At 37.2% G+C, this 20,485-nt stretch overlaps 1 protein-coding gene across 1 annotated transcript in view; it reads left to right on the top strand.

The window, feature by feature from the left end:
* Nucleotides 1–20,485, top strand: part of ipo11 (importin 11) — a 311,838-nt gene that overhangs the window by 145,137 nt on the left and 146,216 nt on the right. Inside the window, exon 13 of the mRNA XM_051929691.1 lies at nucleotides 2,347–2,437. Within this exon, the coding sequence (XP_051785651.1) occupies nucleotides 2,347–2,437 (91 nt within the window). The remainder of the gene's footprint in view (nucleotides 1–2,346; nucleotides 2,438–20,485) is intronic.

The raw sequence follows: 20,485 nt of genomic DNA on the forward strand, positions 1-20,485 counted from the left end.
ATGCTTGGGACAACATACAGTGGCAAGAAAAAGTATTTTAACCCTTTTGAAAATTACCACGTTTATGTATGAATTTGTTTTAAAACATGGTCTGATCATCATCTAAGTTTCAATAATTAACTAACACCATCTGTTTTAACTAATAACACAAATTACAGTATTTTATTGTTCTTGTACATATTGAATACATCAGACATTCATAGGTGTAGGTTGTAAAATGTATATGAACACCTAGACTGATGACTTCAACAATAGGTAATTGAACCATTTTACAACTTAACTATTTAACTTAAATATAACCATTTTACAACCGTACCCCCAGTGTTCTTGTTGAACTAATGTTAAACTAACAATCTCTGTATATTGTACTTATCACTTTCAAACACAAAAAACTAAACTCCTTTAATCTCTCCTCATAACTTATCCCCAGCAGTCTTGGAATCAGCCAAGTCACTCTTCTCTGAACTTTTTCTAGCATTGCTATATCTTTTTTGTTGCCCGGTGACCAAAACTGCACATAGTACTTCAGGTGCGGCCACACTAACACGGTCAAACCTTAAGCATAACCTCCTTTGATGTGTACTGTATACATTGAGCTATGTAACCTAACATTCTGTTAGTCTTCTTAATGGATTTTGAACATTGTCTGGAAGTTGAAATGTGATGGTAGTTTACTATATATTATTCAAATGTTTTATCAGTATTTGAAGGTATAGCTGATCGGTATACAAAAATGAGGTTCCTTTAGTATATTATGCTATAAATAGCAGAGTCTGTGTATGTTTGTGTGACTGTAACAGCAATAATTCAGAAACTACTAATGATGATATTTATTGGAGGTTCTGGGAGAACAATAGACAATCCAGTGCAATATTTGGGCATACCTGATAAATGACCAGATTTGCCTGAAAATTTTTATGAAAATTTTTAAGGTTAACCATTAGACCATTAAAAGATAGCGGTGTGACTAACAGAAGTATCACGTGTTATGCAGTGCTGAGCTTTACTTTTGTGGTCAATAGTGACTTAACATAGACCATTCAAAAAGTTATGTCAGTGCAACTAACAAGAAATATTAAATAGGTATGAAATCTTGGACTTTACGCTTACAGTTAATTAAGATTTATAATCTACTATATAATAAAACACTAAGGTCTATGTGTGTCCTATCCCTTTAAGCAGTATGATTGGTTGCTATGGATTTGGTGTGATTGGTCAGTTTGGCTTTTGTGACATGATTGAAAGAGGAAATATGAATGTCAGACACACAAAGAGGAGAAAAAACATAGGAGGCATGCTGAGGGAGCTGCCTTCAAAGACAGAAAGCATAAAAGTAGATAGAAGGCAAGAAAGGCACCTCAAGAATAAAGGCATAGACTGAGAATCAGGTTTTACGAGAACGTCCTTGAGAGAGAGTGCTAATGAAGAGGGTTTCAGGCACACACAAACACAGAGGAAAGGCGCTGAAGGTAAATGTAGGAGACAAGATAGCAAATAAGGCAGCCTGGTACTGAATAAGAATATATTTTATTTTCATCTTATATTGTTTTCCTTTTATATTATTAAATTTTATTTTATGAAAACTTTTGATGTTTCAATTAGTTTACATATAATTTTCCTATTATTGACTAATAACCAATCCATATTGAACTAGTAAAATAAATTCTTGTGTTTCAAAATAATATAAATAATGGAACACCTATTGTGTATCTCTGAGGTTTAAATCCCCCATTATTTTAGAATGATACAAGATTAACATTTATTTTGTAATTACATTAACTGGGATTACTGAAAAAGCTGCTGGGCAAAATGTTTTTACACCTATAATAAAAAACATTATTTCATGTTAATTTAAGTATTTCACTGAGCATAAAAATAAGCCTCAAGTCAAACTTTGTGTACATTTGGAACATATTTGAAGAATTCATGCTTTTTGCACAGACTTTTATGTGTTGGTTACTGCACAACTAGACACAAAGAGTCATTTATTTAATTTCTGAATGAATAACTAATGTATGTAGTTTACAAGAAAGTTTGCAGTTTTGTTACTGTAAGAGTAATAAGAAACTGTAAATCACTACAGTCTTATCCTTCAAGGCTGAAAGTCGACTTTTTTGGTTTTTGGAGTAGGCAGTAAGCTTTATTTTCTTTTGGAATGAAATGTTAGTAGTTACTTTTTATATATTTGTCTGATTTATTACAGTAAGTGCAATAAAGTAACTAGGATTACAGTAGCTTACTGTATTTATGAAATTGAATATCTATTGATGAAGGTTAAAATTGCATTATAAGGCATTTAATTGTGTAATCACAAGAGTTCTTACTCTTTCCTCTTTTTTGTTACAGCCATGTACTGAAGTTCTTTTCTTGGATATTTTCCATAGCTACAGTCAAACACTGACTCCAGTCCTTCTGGATATGGTACACAGCCTGCATCGTAAGTTGTTTATTCCACTTCTTTCAAGGACAATGATACAGCAGTAGATGGTCAGTTTTTATGTGATTTTTTTTTTTATTTATTTTTTGTCTTTGTTTTTTGTGATTGTGATGTATTACCATTAACATTTTATATTGTTGTGCCCCCCCCCAATCTTCTATTGCTGAACTGGCATAAGTCAATCTTAGGGTAATAGGAGTCAGAACCTATGCCAGCAGCATAGAGCACAAGGCAAGAACTAGCCCTAGACAGAGTACCAGCCTATTGCAGGTACACTTACTAGATACTCCTTGTTATGCAGAGCAGAAAATTACAGAAATGGAAAAAATATTTGGGTTTGTATGTATTTTACATTCAAATGAAAAACATGTAAGATTCCCAAAAACATTTTGTTTCAGTGTTTCATTACACATTTGTATACTGTATGGTATACAGCAGAATTTATCATGCGCTAGCTTGATCCAGGAGAAATCACTGAAAGAATTTAATGTAAGAGAGGACTATTATTAAAGACTGCAAACTGTTTTAAGTTAGAAGAAATAGGGAAGACTAGCTTTATTTTTAAACTAGTTGGGTTAGCAGGCTTTGCCTGGGAAATTTCATAAGACAGTGGGCCTCAGCTGTGGTGCTATCAGTTAAGCAGGTGTATCAGAAGTACTATGTAATTAACCAAGTGCCTTTTGTCTGTATACAGTAATTATATTTTATCTCTTTTAAACCAAGGGCCAATATTATTGGCAGGCTGTGTGATGTAGGGGTTAAGACTTCGGACCTTATACTTCAAACCCTGAGATTGTGGGTTCAAATTGTGCTACTGACACTGTATAAACATAATAAGTCACTTCACCTGTTTGTTCTCCAAATAGAAAATGCAAAAGAAATGTAACCAATGGTATCTCAGATCTTGTTAAGTCACCTTGGATAATAAATAATAATAATATTATTAGGTTACTGGAGCTGCTTACTTTTGAACATCCTATACACAACATGCATTAGATAAATTCCTGCCTTTTCTGCTTATTCTAGTGACTAGGCTTTTGTTGATGCTCATTGCAAAACGCAATTTTACAGGAAAGTGTATTCTTTTGCATTGAAACTTAAGCTAAATGATTAAAAGCTGAAGCATTTTAATTTTTTTAATTTCTTCATCAAAGAGTAATCACATTTCTGTTTGGTATTTTTATAACAGTGAGTCTTAAACATCAATAATAGTGATAATAGAATGTGTTTGCATACATTAGTAGGTCAAATTACATTAGTAGATTAAATTGAATACCTGCTTTTGAACAGTGCTTCACAATGTCGTGGCTGAAAAGCTTTAATAGTGATGTGAAAATAGTATCTACTGATGTTCTTTAGTTAGTTTTTGATTATGGCAATTCTGTGACTAAATGTATCTCAAATTTCTTATACCTAACGTTTATGAAAAACATACCTGATGGGAAGTAAAAACCTCTGAAGTCTCAAATTAAACATTCTGGCTGCATTGGACCATAATGAAGAGCAGGTCTGAAGTTTGCCTATTAATTACACTGGACAACAAATGTTTAAAAAAGATTTGCTTCCTAAAATATTTTGATGATAATAATAAACTGCTTCAGACTGAACACAAATATAATTTTTGATTAATTTTTGATAAACATAGTGAAACATGAAGTTAACTTTTATTGGATTTAGTGTGTTCAATCACTTATTGATGCTGACACACTGCATTAGTCAATTGATGTAAAAATGCTTTGCTGCTGATTTTCATTTGTACAGAGCATCAGATGCTTCTTGTTTGAGTGTCCAACAATAGTCAGCCAGCACTGATGGATTTTACTTGCTCTGGTACTGCTTTTCAATCTTTGCAATGACCTGGTGAAACCTTTCACCATCTTAGTCACTCTCTGTATTAAGATTAGCAGGGCAAAAGTCCAAATGTGAATGCAGAAAGGGAATCTGTAGCAGCATGTTGCACTTGAAGCATTTTTTTAATGAGTTAGACATAGTTTGTTGCTCTCTAATTCCCAAGAAAAATTATTAACAACATACTTGAATGCCTTCCATGCAGTTTTCTCCAGTCCCACTAGCAGATCTTTGAACCACTTGTTGAAGGAGAGCTTATGCTTCTAAAATCTGTCCATGTTTCCAGTGTTTTGAACTCATACAACTAATTTGACAACTCTGACATCACAAATAGAGTATTAAAAACAGCAGCTTAATGTCACTTCTGAAATGGCAGCTTTTCATTCAGTATAGATAAGTAGATAGATACTTTATTAATCCCAAGGGGAAATTCACAGTACTGGTTGTAGAAGAAGCTCTGTTGTGCTTACAGTGCCTTCAACAACCATATCCAATCCACTCCACACAATCCTACCCACCCTTATCCCAAAGCAGCACTTAACAGAAGTTCCTAAAAACCTGGGAGGGATTTAAGGACACTTTGCAGCATCATAAACACAGCTGTTTCTATCAGTAAATATACCTCCTTAAAAAAACTATCCAACAATGCCTCTTACTTTTTAAGTTTTACAATTAATATGTTTGCTTTGTCACATGACAATTTAAATTTGGGTTCATAGATTGTGGTACAAGCCCAGAAGTCCATCTTTTATAGTCAACGTTAAGCCCATAACGCAAAACAAAAGCAAGCTTTAACAAGCTTCTTCACTTTTCTTGCCATTCTCTTTGGTTTGGGTTCATTCTGTCTCTAATCAACACATCCCTGACAACAAACTTACAGCTGGCAGTTGAGATGGGATAAACTTTCAGGACCGAGGCTATAGCCACAAGTCATCCAAGTTTGGCTTCTCAAAGCTTCAGGTGAAAGGGAAAAGAACATTAGTGACACTGCCCCCTCTCATCCTAGTGTGGAGCCCTTAACCTGCGCAGAGCCTTGAAGGTGTAATCCAGATACTTGTGTGTGACACATATGGAGAAGGGCTGACCTTCCCAAGAGGTTATATGCATGAGAGAGTGCTTTGGCGTTTGCATGCATTGGTGGACCACAAACCTATACAACTGGAGGGCTAAAAAACTTGTGGGTTTGTTTCTTATGGGTTTCCAGCTATTGCAGAGGAGTGTTATCTATAATCAATGTGAACTCCTGCTCCAGCAGATAATACCTTAGTTGACCAATGCCCCACGAGATGATGAGGACTTTACGCTCGATTAGTGCATGCTTTGTTTCCTGACTCAGCAGTTTCTGCCTGAGGTAGATTGTGGAGTGTTTAGCTCTGTTGACAGCTTGAGCAAGAATAACTACCAGGCTGATGTCAGAGGTCTGGAGAATGAAAGGCAAAGACAACTCTGGTGCAATCAATATGGGAGCCTAGAATATGGCCTTCTTAAGGTCATAGTGCCAGGCCACCTTAAATTTCCTCGCACCTCTTCATCAGCGCCTTTGTTTTGCAAATGTGTCAATTAGTACTGGCAGCAGGCAACTTGCTCACCCATCCACCACCGAGGCAGCTGAAGTCCAACGTAAAATTCTCACAGCTAAAGTCTGTGTATCTGGGAGTGAGGTGTATGGAATTGTATAGGGTAAATAATACATTATATCGTTATTTGGAATACATACATTTCGTGTGTCCCATGTCTACAATGATCTTTGTAAATGTAGAGTGGCAGGAAATGCAAGGCAAGAAATGTTGAACACATAACTAAAACAGAAATTTTTTTCATGTCATAGTAATAACAACAACATGTATGATATGTGAAGACTGAAGTGTGTTTTTATTTAAGAACATAAAATAAATTATTCAATTTACATGTTGCTGTCAATGTCTAAACTGAAGTCTAAATATCAGTCGATACGAAGGAGAGCTGACTGATTGGCTGGTGCAGAGGAAAGAAGTGCTGCTTCATAATCAAGGTTGCTGGTTCGAGCCTGTGTTCTCCCTGCATTTAGTGTTTTGAGTAGTGAGCTGCTGTTATTATTACTATTATATAATAAAAACATACATTTGATTTGAGTTTGTAATAGCTGGTGTAAATGTATGGTACTTGTAAAAGTTAGTGGTTTTTTTTTTTTAAATATATAGTTTTGTTCTATCATGCACGTTTACGCTCTCGCCGATCTGACACTGATAGTAAGAAAGAAAAAAAAAAAAAAAAAACTTTTACAAGTTCTTACCGCAGCACCTGCCAAGTGGACATGTCTACTTTGTATTGATTGATATTTGGACTTCAGTTTTTATAAATTGACAGCAACATGTAAATTGAACCGTTTTTTTTCCTTTGGTAGTACTAGGGTGTTGTACCATGTTAGCAATTATGGATGTAGTGAGAAGTTAAGCAAAATGTCACCTTTCATTGGCTAACTAGAAAGGTTACAATATGCAAGCTTTTGAGGCAACTCAGGCCCCTTCTTCATGCATATTGGTTATATTCTTGCATAGAAGCGCACTTGTTTTGTTATACCTTTTTGTGAAAGTGTTTATTTGATATTTGGACTTCAGTCTTCACACATTCTACACTTCATGTCCAGACACCTAATTCCCAGATACACAGACTTCAGCCGTGAGAATTTTGTGTCTGACTTCAGTTGCCTCAGTAGGGGATGGGTGAGCAAGCCGCCTGCTGCCAGTGCTGACTGACATTTTTGCTAAACAAAGGCGCTGATTAGGAGGTGTAAGGGAATTTAAGGTGGCCTGGCATTACAAATATTTTCATAGGCTTCAGGGATTCTAGTGTTAATGCTAGTTTTTTTTTTTTTTTTTTTTAAACAAAAGCTTTCCCTTTTAGCCCCTTTTCCAGTAGAACTTCCAAGTGTATACAAATAACAAAGTAATTCTTTGTAAATTGTACAACTTAATTTCATGTTAAAAACATTCAGGAATTCATATGAGCTATTATTTCTGTATTAAAAATCAGTTTTTTTTTATAAACTCTCTTGAAACATTTCAGTATAAACTGGTTTGCAATACAGGTAAAATTCCGTTACAGCGAATATTTTTACAACAAAATTTTCATTACAACGAAGTATTTTTATGGTCCCGACACTTTCCCCATATGACACGAGTCCATAGCAATCTTGTTACTGCGAAATACATTCAGCAGATACTTTCATTACAACGAAGTGCCCAAAAGACCTTGAAATGCCTGAATGAATCATCCACAGAGCAGTTAGTTCTGTGGTTGCAGCTCAGTTGTGCACAACGATCCCCAAATAGAAACTTTTTTTTTTTTTTTTCTTTCTTCGAATTTCCTCATACTGTTTTTTTTGCTGTTTTTGCTTTTGGTGGTTTTCAGTGATACGTTTTGCTTATTGCTTGTCAACATTTGAAAAATATCCATTGGAATTTAACTCATTGTCACCCTCCTATAGAAATGGCAGACACAAAAAAACGATAACAGTTCATATTAGAAAAAAAACTTTAAATTGTTGCAGCTCTCGATTACGGCAAAAAGAAAAAAGATGTTGCTAGTGAATTTGGAATTTCGCCATTGACACTGTCAACTTTCTTGAAAGACCAGACAAAAAAGGAGAAAAATCTTGGGTTGCAAACGTATGCGAATTGCTGCATTTGAAGTCATCGAAAAAGCTGTTTTTATGTGGTTCAGTGATGCTCGTTCAAGAAACATTCCTATTAATGCGGCACTCATTCAAGAAAATGTGAGGTTTCTAAACTCTCTTGGAACCTCCCCCAACTGGACAACACGCTGAAAAGCGTCCAGAAGTGCAATCACTGTGTCTGTGGAAGACTGTTTATCCATTGCTGGGGCAACAGCAGGCTCACAGCTCTGCTACGGCTCTTCACCGAAACAAACAATGAAAAGATCTTGATGGGTGATGCAAGAAACATCGTAAATGCAGGAAACAGTATTACTTTGCCACTAACCTAGCTACAACCCTGCCTGACAGCTGTGTCTGTGTATAGGAGAGTGGTAGATCACACTACAATAAATAACTGAGCTGTTCCTGTTTCAAGCTCAATAAAGCTGGTTTTGCTAAAGTACTGAGACTCAGCCTCGTGTTTTGGGGTGCAAGACAGGGACTTATAACGCGACCACAGTCTTTTAGGATTTGCTTCTGTGGCGCTTCGCTGCAGCGCTGTGAGCCTGCTGTTGTCCTGCCCCAGCAATGGACAAACAATCTTCCACAGACGCGGCAATTGTGCTTCAGGATGCACTTCAGCGTGTCGTTCCCCTTTGTTGGGGTGTGGGGGGAAATCCCAAAAGAGTTCAGAAACCTCACAATATGAAGAAGAAGGAAAGGATGATTTGGCTTTTGATTGATAACTGTGCTGCCCACAACATGCTTCCACATTTAGATAATGTTCGCGTTGAATTCCTCCCACCTAATTGCACAGCAGTGCTTCAGCCATTTGATTCGTACCCTGACAGTGTATTATTGCAAGGAAATGCTGAGAAAAATTCTCGTCAGCATAACTTGTACAGGGGAGGAGATTAAAATTAACGCGAAAGAAGCTATTGAAATGATTGTTAAAGAAGTTAAAGAAAGCACTATAGCAACAAATATAGAATCTCATTACAACGAAATATTTTTTTAGATCCCTGGCAGTTTATTGTAACGGAATTTTACCTGTATTATGTACTCTTAATGCACTTAGAATAAGAAAAGTTCACTTGAATTATTTCTTCATAATCATGGTATACTTCAATTTGCCACATAAAATTGTGTTCTAAAGGGAATTATTTAAAAAATAAAAAATTTAAATACCTTCTGTTCTTGCAGTGGAACCAAGGGGTACTAAGGTTTATATAAGGCTTATAATTACAATACCTTAAAGGTATGGCTTGTAGCACTTAGGCTGAATGTTAACACGTGAATGGTAGACCTACTGAATATATGCCTGTGAGTTTGTAGTGCTCATCTCTCTATGAACAACCACAAGCAGCCAAAGAGGAAAAGGAAACATGTTCTTGATTGACCATTATTAAATCCATCTACAGTTCCAAACATATTTAACTATGGCAAGTCATTTCATTGCAGCTGATGGTGAAGCGGACTAAAACGTAGATCCATACAATATTAAGAATGGAAATATTGTTTACTAGAAAACTGAATACTGTATAGGTGAGTAGCTCTTATGTAAGGAGGCAAGACAGAATAATTGTGAATCGTGCTGCTTTACGGATCTAGTGTCATGGATTTGAAACATGTGCCTGATTGTTGTCTGTTTGGAGTTTGCATATTCACCTAGACTTATCATAGTGTTCTCCTTAGCACATATGTCAACCAATAAAGATAATATGAAATGATGATTCCAGGTTAGGATGAATGGGATTGTACATGGGTTTGTCAGTTGTTACTGTGATTGGCAAGTGTACTTTTCTTGTCTTTCACACAGTTCTGCGAGACAGAGACAGTCTGCGAGATAAGGTACAGAGCTGTTTAATTTTTAAAAGTTTGAATCTCCTATATAGTTTGTTTTCTTTGTAGTATTCCTTTACAAAATGACATGAATGTTCTGTATACAATATTTGTGCAATCTCTTGACTAATGTCCAATACCATTTTTACCTTGAAAAATTGGTGTATGTGGTAACTTTACGCCTTTTTTAATGCTTGGGCTCTGGTTTCCTTCAGTCCAATTGTAAACAGCAAGAATGGACAAGGTATTTTTAAAATTAATTTTAAAAACTTTAGAGCACAAGTTTATGTAGCAAATTAGTACATACTATGATTGTGAAGGAATAACTTCGACTTGAAAAATATCAAACATATCCTTTAAGCCTTCTTGAATAAGAATTTTGGATTGGCAGACAGAACGCCTTCATGGCATACACAAAATCTCTTGAGAGAAATGCAGATTTATGTCATCTGGATGTATGAAAATTTCTGCCAATGTATGGTGTGTGACACGCGCAAAAAACAGGTTAAGTGGTCTGGGAATCATGTCTGATATTTGATGGCACTATGCAGTATATCTATTGTAATGCCATTTTCAAAGATTCACCAATGAAATAGCTGTGCAGTAATAATAATAATAATAATAATAAATCCCAATCATATTGTTGAAATTACACAAAAAACAAGTTATTGTTATTTTTTGTATGTTCTTTGGAAGTTTGTGTTTTGATTTTTTTAAATAGCCAAGAGCTCAATTAGTGCAGAATGTTTAACATGTTGTTGCGAGAACTCTGTAGCATCTGTAGAAATAATCATAGTATCATTCATACTGTGGCACTTGGTGAAGGTTGGAAATAATAGAAATTTGCATTTTTTACCCATAGTGATTATGAGGTTATATTACTGAATAGGCCTTGGTCAAAGTTGCATGTGTATTTTAGAAGTATTATTAAGCCAATTATTGAAAACGTCTAAAATGAAATAAAAATGAAATTCTGGTTTACTGTATATAAAGTAAAAAAATACTTTTAGAAAATACATCTATTCTATGTAAAGCAATGATTGATGTTATCTTAAACTTTATGGGTTGCGGTAAAGCTTGCTAATAGGTTTATATTTTTATGCTGCTTTTTGTAAACATATATTTGCTAATTTGCAAGATATGTTGTGAAGTATTGATCTGCTTTATAATTGCTGGTAAAAGTGGCCATTTTAATTAAATTAGTCATGTCAAATTCATCACTTTATTTTATTTATATATATACATATATATATATATATATATATACAGTGGTGTGAAAAACTATTTGCCCCCTTCCTGATTTCTTATTCTTTTGCATGTTTGTCACACAAAATGTTTCTGATCATCAAACACATTTAACCATTAGTCAAATATAACACAGGTAAACACAAAATGCAGTTTGTAAATGGTGGTTTTTATTATTTAGGGAGAAAAAAAAATCCAAACCTACATGGCCCTGTGTGAAAAAGTAATTGCCCCCTGAACCTAATAACTGGTTGGGCCACCCTTAGCAGCAATAACTGCAATCAAGCGTTTGCGATAACTTGCAATGAGTCTTTTACAGCGCTCTGGAGGAATTTTGTCCCACTCATCTTTGCAAAATTGTTGTAATTCTGCTTTATTTGAGGGTTTTCTAGCATGAACCGCCTTTTTAAGGTCATGCCATAGCATCTCAATTGGATTCAGGTCAGGACTTTGACTAGGCCACTCCAAAGTCTTCATTTTGTTTTTCTTCAGCCATTCAGAGGTGGATTTGCTGGTGTGTTTTGGGTCATTGTCCTGTTGCAGCACCCAAGATCGCTTCAGCTTGAGTTGACGAACAGATGGCCGGACATTCTCCTTCAGGATTTTTTGGTAGACAGTAGAATTCATGGTTCCATCTATCACAGCAAGCCTTCCAGGTCCTGAAGCAGCAAAACAACCCCAGACCATCACACTACCACCACCATATTTTACTGTTGGTATGATGTTCTTTTTCTGAAATGCTGTGTTCCTTTTACGCCAGATGTAACGGGACATTTGCCTTCCAAAAAGTTCAACTTTTGACTCATCAGTCCACAAGGTATTTTCCCAAAAGTCTTGGCAATCATTGAGATGTTTCTTAGCAAAATTGAGACGAGCCCTAATGTTCTTTTTGCTTAACAGTGGTTTGCGTCTTGTAAATCTGCCATGCAGGCCGTTTTTGCCCAGTCTCTTTCTTATGGTGGAGTCATGAACACTGACCTTAATTGAGGCAAGTGAGGCCTGCAGTTCTTTAGACGTTGTCCTGGGGTCTTTTGTGACCTCTCGGATGAGTCGTCTCTGCGCTCTTGGGGTAATTTTGGTCGGCCGGCCACTCCTGGAAGGTTCACCACTGTTCCATGTTTTTGCCATTTGTGGATAATGGCTCTCACTGTGGTTCGCTGGAGTCCCAAAGCTTTAGAAATGGCTTTATAACCTTTACCAGACTGATAGATCTCAATTACTTCTGTTCTCATTTGTTCCTGAATTTCTTTGGATCTTGGCATGATGTCTAGCTTTTGAGGTGCTTTTGGTCTACTTCTCTGTGTCAGGCAGCTCCTATTTAAGTGATTTCTTGATTGAAACAGGTGTGGCAGTAATCAGGCCTGGGGGTGGCTACGGAAATTGAACTCAGGTGTGATACACCATAGTTAGGTTATTTTTTAACAAGGGGGCAATTACTTTTTCACACAGGGCCATGTAGGTTTGGATTTTTTTTCTCCCTAAATAATAAAAACCATCATTTAAAAACTGTATTTTGTGTTTACTTGTGTTATATTTGACTAATGGTTAAATGTGTTTGATGATCAGAAACATTTTGTGTGACAAACATGCAAAAGAATAAGAAATCAGGAAGGGGGCAAATAGTTTTTCACACCACTGTATATATATATATATACATATATACACACACACATATACAGCTTAGGAATAAAAACTGCTTTATGATATGTGATTCATTTTTTTCTCCCTTTGTGGATCTCCAGCTGCACATATACAAACCGTATCACAGACCTTCTCTTCCATATATATATATATATATAATATATACACAAGGGGGCTTCGCTCGCCTACCCCTGGCGTTTTGAACCTGTGCCCGCTGGGCAGCCGTAGTTTCAGATGCGCGTTGTAGGAGCTTGCGTTGTTTTGAACCCGTGCTTGCCCTGCTTCTGCGGTTTGAGACGCGCGTTGTAGGCGTATATCTGTCAGTCGAGCTCGTTCGGTTTGAACCTGTGCCTGCTTTGCCTCCGCAGTTTCAGACGGTGGGTCGCGTTCGGCGTTTTGTACGATCCCAAGCAGCACATTATTCCTAACTTCACTCCGCAGTAGTGCCACACACAATATGACGGTGACGCCTGCGCCTTCACTACGCATTAGTGCCACTCACAATATGGCGGCAACGCCTGCGCCTTCCGTATTATGTCGGGTTTTACCATGCTGTGTAGGCGCCTTTGCCTTTCGTACTTTCCCGCGCCTTCCGATGCGCGATGTAGGCGCCTGCACCTTCCGGGTCTGCCTCCGCTGTGTGGTGTGGACGTTTAACTGTCATTTTTTCTGCCTTTATATTCTGTATCTCGATGTGCACGTGTTTCGTGCCTAGGTTTTTTTGAAGCTGTTGCATTCCAGTTTTCATCATCTGTAACCTGCTCTCCATGTGTTTGGCCCTGTTCTTTAACCTCTTTATGACGTTTTACTTTGTTTCCTACTCTGTCTTTTATTTCTGACTTCGCTTTATCCTGCTTGCGGCATGTCAGACGGTTCGTAGTCTCTCCCGTTTCGCTCTGGGGTGGGGGGGGCTTTGTGTGGCGCCTGCGCACGTTCGTAGTCTCTCCCGTTTCACTCTGGGGAGGGGGGCTTTGTGTGATGCCTGCGCACTATGTCTCCTGCGTCCATATCCGGTTTACCATTCTCGGTTTGTAATATGGAGATATACAGTATATATATATATGTATATATATATATATATGTATATATATATATATATATATATATATATATATATATATATATATATATATATATATATATATATATATATATATACATATATACATATATATATATACATACACATACATACATTTAGGTCCATAAATATTTGGACAGAGACAACTTTTTTCTAATTTTGGTTCTGTACATTACCACAATGAATTTTAAATGAAACAACTCAGATGCAGTTGAAGTGCAGACTTTCAGCTTTAATTCAGTAGGGTGAACAAAACGATTGCATAACAATGTGAGGCAACTAAAGCATTTTTTAACACAATCCCTTCATTTCAGGGGCTCAAAAGTAATTGGACAATTGACTCAAAGGCTATTTCATGGGCAGGTGTGTGCAAATCCGTCGTTATGTCATTATCAATTAAGCAGATAAAAGGCCTGGAGTTGATTTGAGGTGTGGTGCTTGCATGTGGAAGATTTTACTGTGAACAGACAACATGCGGTCAAAGGAGCTCTCCATGCAGGTGAAAGAAGCCATCCTTAAGCTGCGAAAACAAAAAAAACCCATCCGAGAAATTGCTATAATATTATGAGTAGCAAAATCTACAGTTTGGTACATCCTGAGAAAGAAAGCAAGCACTGGTGAACTCAGCAACACAAAAAGACCTGGACATCCACGGAAGACAACAGTGGTGGATGATCGCAGAATCATTTCCATGGTGAAGAGAAACCCCTTCACAACAGCCAACCAAGTGAACAACACTCTCCAGTGGGTAGGCGTATCGATATCCAAGTCTACCATAAAGAGAAGACTGCATGAAAGTAAATACAGAGGGTGCACTGCAAGGTGCAAGCCACTCATAAGCCTCAAGAATAGAATGGCTAGACTGGACTTTGCTAAAGAACATCTAAAAAAGCCAGCACAGTTCTGGAAAAACATTCTTTGGACAGATGAAACCAAGATCAACCTCTACCAGAATTATGGCAAGAAAAAAGTATGGAGAAGGCATGGAACAGCTCCTTATCCAAAGCATACCACATCATCTGTAAAACACGGTGGAGGCAGTGTGATGGCTTGGGCGTGCATGGCTGCCAGTGGCACTGGGACACTAGTGTTTATTGATGATGTGACACAGGACAGAAGCAGCCAAATGAATTCTGAGGTGTTCAGAGAGATACTGTCTGCTCAAATCCAGCTAAATGCAGTCAAATTGATTGGGCGGAATTTCATGATACAGATGGACAATTATCCAGAACATACAGCCAAAGCAACCCAGTAGTTTATTAAAGCAAAGAAGTGGAAAATTCTTGAATGGCCAAGTCAGTCACCTGATCTTAACCCAATTGAGCATGCATTTCACTTGTTGAAGACTAAACTTCGGACAGAAAGGCCCACAAACAAACAGCAACTGAAAGCCGCTGCAGTAAAGGCCTGGCAGAGCATTAAAAAGGAGGAAACCCAGCATCTGGTGATGTCCATGAGTTCAAGACTTCAGGCTGTCATTGCCAGCAAAGGGTTTTCAACCAAGTACAGTAATCCCTCCGCAAATCCACAAAGTAGAAACCATATGTTTATATGGTTATTTTTATATTGTCATGCTTGGGTCACAGATTTGCACAGAAACACAGGAGGTTGTAGAGAGACAGGAACGTTACTCAAACACTGCAAACAAACATTTGTCTCTTTTTCAAAAGTTTAAACTGTGCTCCATGACAAGACAGAGATGACAGTTCCGTCTCACAATTAAAAGAATGCAAACATATCTTCCTCTTCAAAGGAGTGCGCGTCAGGAGCAGAGACTGTCAGAAAGAGAGAGGAAAGCAAACAAATCAATAGGGCTGTTTGGCTTTTAAGTATGCGAAGCACCGTGGCACAAAGCTGTTGAAGGCGGCAGCTCACACCCCCTCCGTCAGGAGCAGAGAAAGAGAGAGAGAAAAAAAAAACAATCAAAAATCAATACGTGCCCTTCGAGCTTTCAAGTATGCGAAGCACCGTGCAGCATGTCGCTTCACGAAGCAGCTGCACAGAAGGTAGCAACGTGAAGACAATCTTTCAGCATTTTTAGACTAGCGTCCCTATAGTCTAGGTGTGCAAACAGCCCCCCTGCTCAATCCCCCTACGTCAGGATCAGAGAAAGTCAGCGCAAGAGAGAGAGAGAGAAGTAAGTTGGGTAGCTTCTCAGCCATCTGCCAATAGCGTCCCTTGTATGAAATCAACTGGGCAAACCAACTGAGGAAGCATGTACCAGAAATTAAAAGACCCATTGTCTGCAGAAATCCGCGAACCAGCAAAAAATCCGCGATATATATTTAAATATGCTTACATATAAAATCCACGATAGAGTGAAGCCGCGAAAGGCGAAGCGCGATATAGCGAGCGATTACTGTATTAGAAATGAACATTTTATTTCCAGTTATTTAATTTGTCCAATTACTTTTGAGTCCCTGAAATGAAGGGATTGTGTTTAAAAAAAAAAAAAATGCTTTAGTTGCCTCACATTTTTAGGCAATCATTATGTTCACCCCACTGAATTAAAGCTGAAAGTCTGCACTTCAACTGCATCTGAGTTGTTTCATTTAAAATTCATTGTGGTAATGTACAGAACCAAAATTAGAAAAAAGTTGTCTCTGTCCAAATATTTATGGACCTGTGTATATGTATGTATGTGTGTATATATATATATATATATATATATATATATATATATATATATATATATATATATATATATATAGTATTTTAGTATACTACTTTTAGTATTGTCAAAATACAGTGCAGATATGATCCATTTATTTAAGTGTGAAAGATTTTAGTATGGGAATGGTTTTGGTTATTAAAAACAGCCTCAAATGTTACAGCTATTTTTTTGTTTATTTACTTTAGCTGAGCCACAGTTTTCTGCCTCTCTGTTCTTGTATATTCATTTTGAGATGCTTCAAATTACAAAATCAACTGAATTCATCAAATACGCAGGTCACATCAAGCCCAGTATGGCCTTTGATATTACACACTGTAGCATTTGCATGGCAATAGTTTCCTTAACAACTACAGTTTTGTATTCATTTCTATTGTTTAGAGATATGATGTGCATAATGAAGTTGTTTTCATATGCATATCCTCAAATGTGGCTTTTTTATACCCTTTTTCTCTGTTTAACTCCCTCTAAAACTAGGAGACCCGGTATGTTAATTCTAACCATTTTATTATTAATTTTTCATTAACATTTTAATTTTCAAAATTAATGTTATAATGTAGACTTTTACTGTACTCCAAATTGAAACCTTGTATTTTTTTATCCATTATAATTTAGTCATCTAATATATATTGTAGTAAAAGCTACCCTATTTGGCAACTCTTGAGACCAGCTAGGTAACGAGTGTTAAAATCATCTTGATATTAGTTCATACTAGTCCATGATATCCTTTAGGATTTATTAATTTTAAGAAATTAAAACTGAAAAAAACAGTCTAGTGAGTGTCTTTATTGGGAAGCAAGCTACTTGAAGTAAGGAAATAAGAGTAGTCAGTCGAGACAGTTGCTGGTGTGCAGATAAGCAAGAACTACACCTGCATAGGTTAAAACAAAACTGTAATTCAAAAAATGCTAACTAGGGAATTAATAATGGAAGGCAATAAGAGGAAACAACTTGAGGATCATGTTCGTGAAATAAGGCTACATTCCATTTGAAGTGGGAAGTCAGAATTTCCGAGTTCCAACTTGAAATTTTCAATTGGAATGTCCCTTTAAGTTGGATTTCCAACTTGGAAGCTCTGGGAGGATTTCCAGCTTCACATGAGGAATAAGAGGAGCACAAAGTTAGAAAAACAGATAGAGAAAAGTGTAGTTAACCTCATAGAAGGACAAACAACAGGCAATTGAGAAGGAGAATAGTACAGGACCTTAAGGGGACAGAAGGTATTAAATAGCTGTAGCAGTCCTGTAAAGTATTTTCTTCAGCTTAAGTTTTTTAATTTTACCATTTAAGTTAAATCATTTAATTTTAATTAAAACAAAGAAAAGGTTAGGCAGTTATAGTAATCCTAAATCAAATTTTAATAATGAGGCCAGTGCAATACAAGTCCTGTTGGATGTTGAACTTTTTAGTTGATGGCTTGGAGGAGCCAGTTGTCTATCAGGGCTACACATCTGCGGGAGATGCCAGCTGATCCAACACATTGAGCTCAGGGTTGCTGAACTGGAGAAGGAGTTGACTGGCCTGCATTGTAGTAGGGAATTGGCGGACCTGGCCTTGGTGTCCTTTAGAGAGATAGTGTGCACCTCTCAGTTGGCATGGGAGGAGATTCCAGACTGGACAGGTAGCGATAAGTAGGTCACAGTCACAAGGCGCAAGATAAAGGGCACACCAGAATTAAAATTGTCAAACTGTTTTCAGGTGCTTGTGGAGCTGAATGGTGTCTCTGGTGATTTTCAGGTGATAGGCAGTGGATGAGGTGCCCTAGCGGACCACCTCAAAGCCAGTTCCCAGAAAGAGAGAGGTAGTGTTAGTTGGAGACTCAAGCATTAAGGAGATTGAAGCGCAGGTTTGCTCCAGAGAGAGAGAGAGAGAGAGAGAAAGAGTCTCACACAGTGTGTTGCCTTCTGGATGCATGGGGGGGACATCCCTGGGAAGGGTGGATAGGCTCTTGGCCAGATTGGGGGTGGATCCAGTTGTCATTGTCCATGTTGGAACAAATGACATACACAAGGGTATTCTCTCAGTTCTGCGATCCAAATTTCTAGAATTTGGTACCAGGCTGAGGACAAGGTAGTTTTCTCTCAAGTTCTGCCTGTGCCACACGCCAGTTCAGGTAAGATTGAGGAGACTAGAAGACTTAACATGTGGCTCAAATCCTGGTGCAGGGTAGAAGGCTATAGGTTTATGGGGCATTGGGACTCCTTTTGGAACAGATGGGACCTGTTCTGCCATGATGGGTTACATCTGACCCGGAGGGGAACCAATGTTTTGGGGAAGCATATGAATAGGCTAGTCAAGGATTGTTGAAACTAGGGAATGGTTGGGGGTAGGGAGTTTAGGACAGGCCACGTTTAGATCTATACATGGAGAAACAAACTACGGTGTAGAAATAAAAATTTGTAGTAAGTAAATTCTAACCCACCATTTAAATGTAGAAGGAGTAACATATTGAAAATAGCTTGCCCTAATGCTGGACGTATCAAAAATAAGGCAAGTGAGATAGAGCTGTATGTAGCAGAGCATACTTATGATATTATAGCAATAACAGAAACCTGGCCAAATAACAAAGATGGGGATGAGTATAACATAGAGGGATACAAAGTTTTTAGGAAGGATAGACCGAGCAGAAAAGGAGGTGGAGTTGCTTTTTCTGTCAAACAGAATTTAAATGCTTGTCCTCTTCAGTTAGACAATGAGCCCCATCTTAATGAGGACATGTGGCTTTGCCTGGAAAGCATTAAAGAAGGGGGCCTCATTTTAGGAATGTGTTATAGACCACCCAATGCAAATAGTCATTTCAACACACATCTTTTTAGTAATATTAAAAGGCAAGCTTACAGGGGAATATTATAGTCATGGGAGACTTTAAATATCCTAATATTAAATGGGATAACCTTCCTGGATTTAGTATTTTGTAATAATCAAGGTAGAATTGAGAGTGTAGAGGTGATTGAACCACTGTGGTCAAGCAGCCTTAATATGTTTTGTAAGATTGTGGATGCAAGACTAAAATTGTTAAGTTTAACATTGATAGGGAAAATTTTGAGCAGATGTGGCAAAGTCTAAGGAGGATAAAACTGTGATAAGCTTTTAAGTGTGGAAACAGTCGAGAAGCAGTGGAACAGGTTAAAAAATGTTTTAGATGTAATGCAGGACAGGTACATTCAGTACCTAAATTTGGAATTAATAAGAAATTTGCAAAACTCCACAGTGGGTTAATAAAGAGTTAAAAAAGAAGCTGCAAAGGAAAAAACAGCTTTATGAGGCATACAAGACTAATAATTCCAAAGTGAATCATAGAGTGTATGAGTATATGAGGGCAACCTTTAAGAAGGATATTAGGGAGGCTAAAAGACAGTTGGAAAGGAATATAGCAGATAAGAAGGAAGACAACCCAAGAGGTTCTTTCAGTATTTTAGTGGTAAAGTAACAGTTAAGGACGAGGTAAAGTGCATCAGAAATAGTAAGGGGTAATTAAAAGACACAGACAGTGAAATAGCAGATGCTCTAAACTTGTATTTTTCTGAGGTCTTCATAAGAGAGGAAATGGATAACCTTTCAACGGTAAATGAAAATATTGAGGAGGTACGGAAGAATTTGGAAATTTTATAGGGAGAAGTACTGCTCAGATGAAATAGGCTGAAATCAAACATCACAAGGACCAGATAATATTTACCCTTGATTTCTTAAGGAGGTTAGCGAGTACATATATAAACCCTTGACACATATTTTTAGGAAGTCACTGCGCACTGGGGAGATTCTGAAGGACTTGAAAATAGCAAATGTTATCCTTTTATAAAAAAAAAAAAGGGGTGACCGGACAGATCCAAGCAACTATAGGCCAGTGAGCTTAACATGCATCACAGGAAAATTAATGGAAGGAATTATTAAGGAAAAGCTTGAGCAGCACATGTCAAGTACAGGAGTTTTTCTAAATAGTCAGCATGGGTTCAGAAGAGGGAGGTCGTGTTTTACTAACATTCTAGAATTCTGTGAGGAAGCAACAAAAGGATATGATCAAAGAGGAGCATATATTATTTATCTTGACTTTCAGAAATGAACTGAATTAAAAAAAAATAGTTACAA

The sequence above is a fragment of the Erpetoichthys calabaricus genome, chromosome 7 (genome assembly GCF_900747795.2).
Source record: "Erpetoichthys calabaricus chromosome 7, fErpCal1.3, whole genome shotgun sequence".
Classification (NCBI taxonomy): domain Eukaryota; kingdom Metazoa; phylum Chordata; class Cladistia; order Polypteriformes; family Polypteridae; genus Erpetoichthys; species Erpetoichthys calabaricus.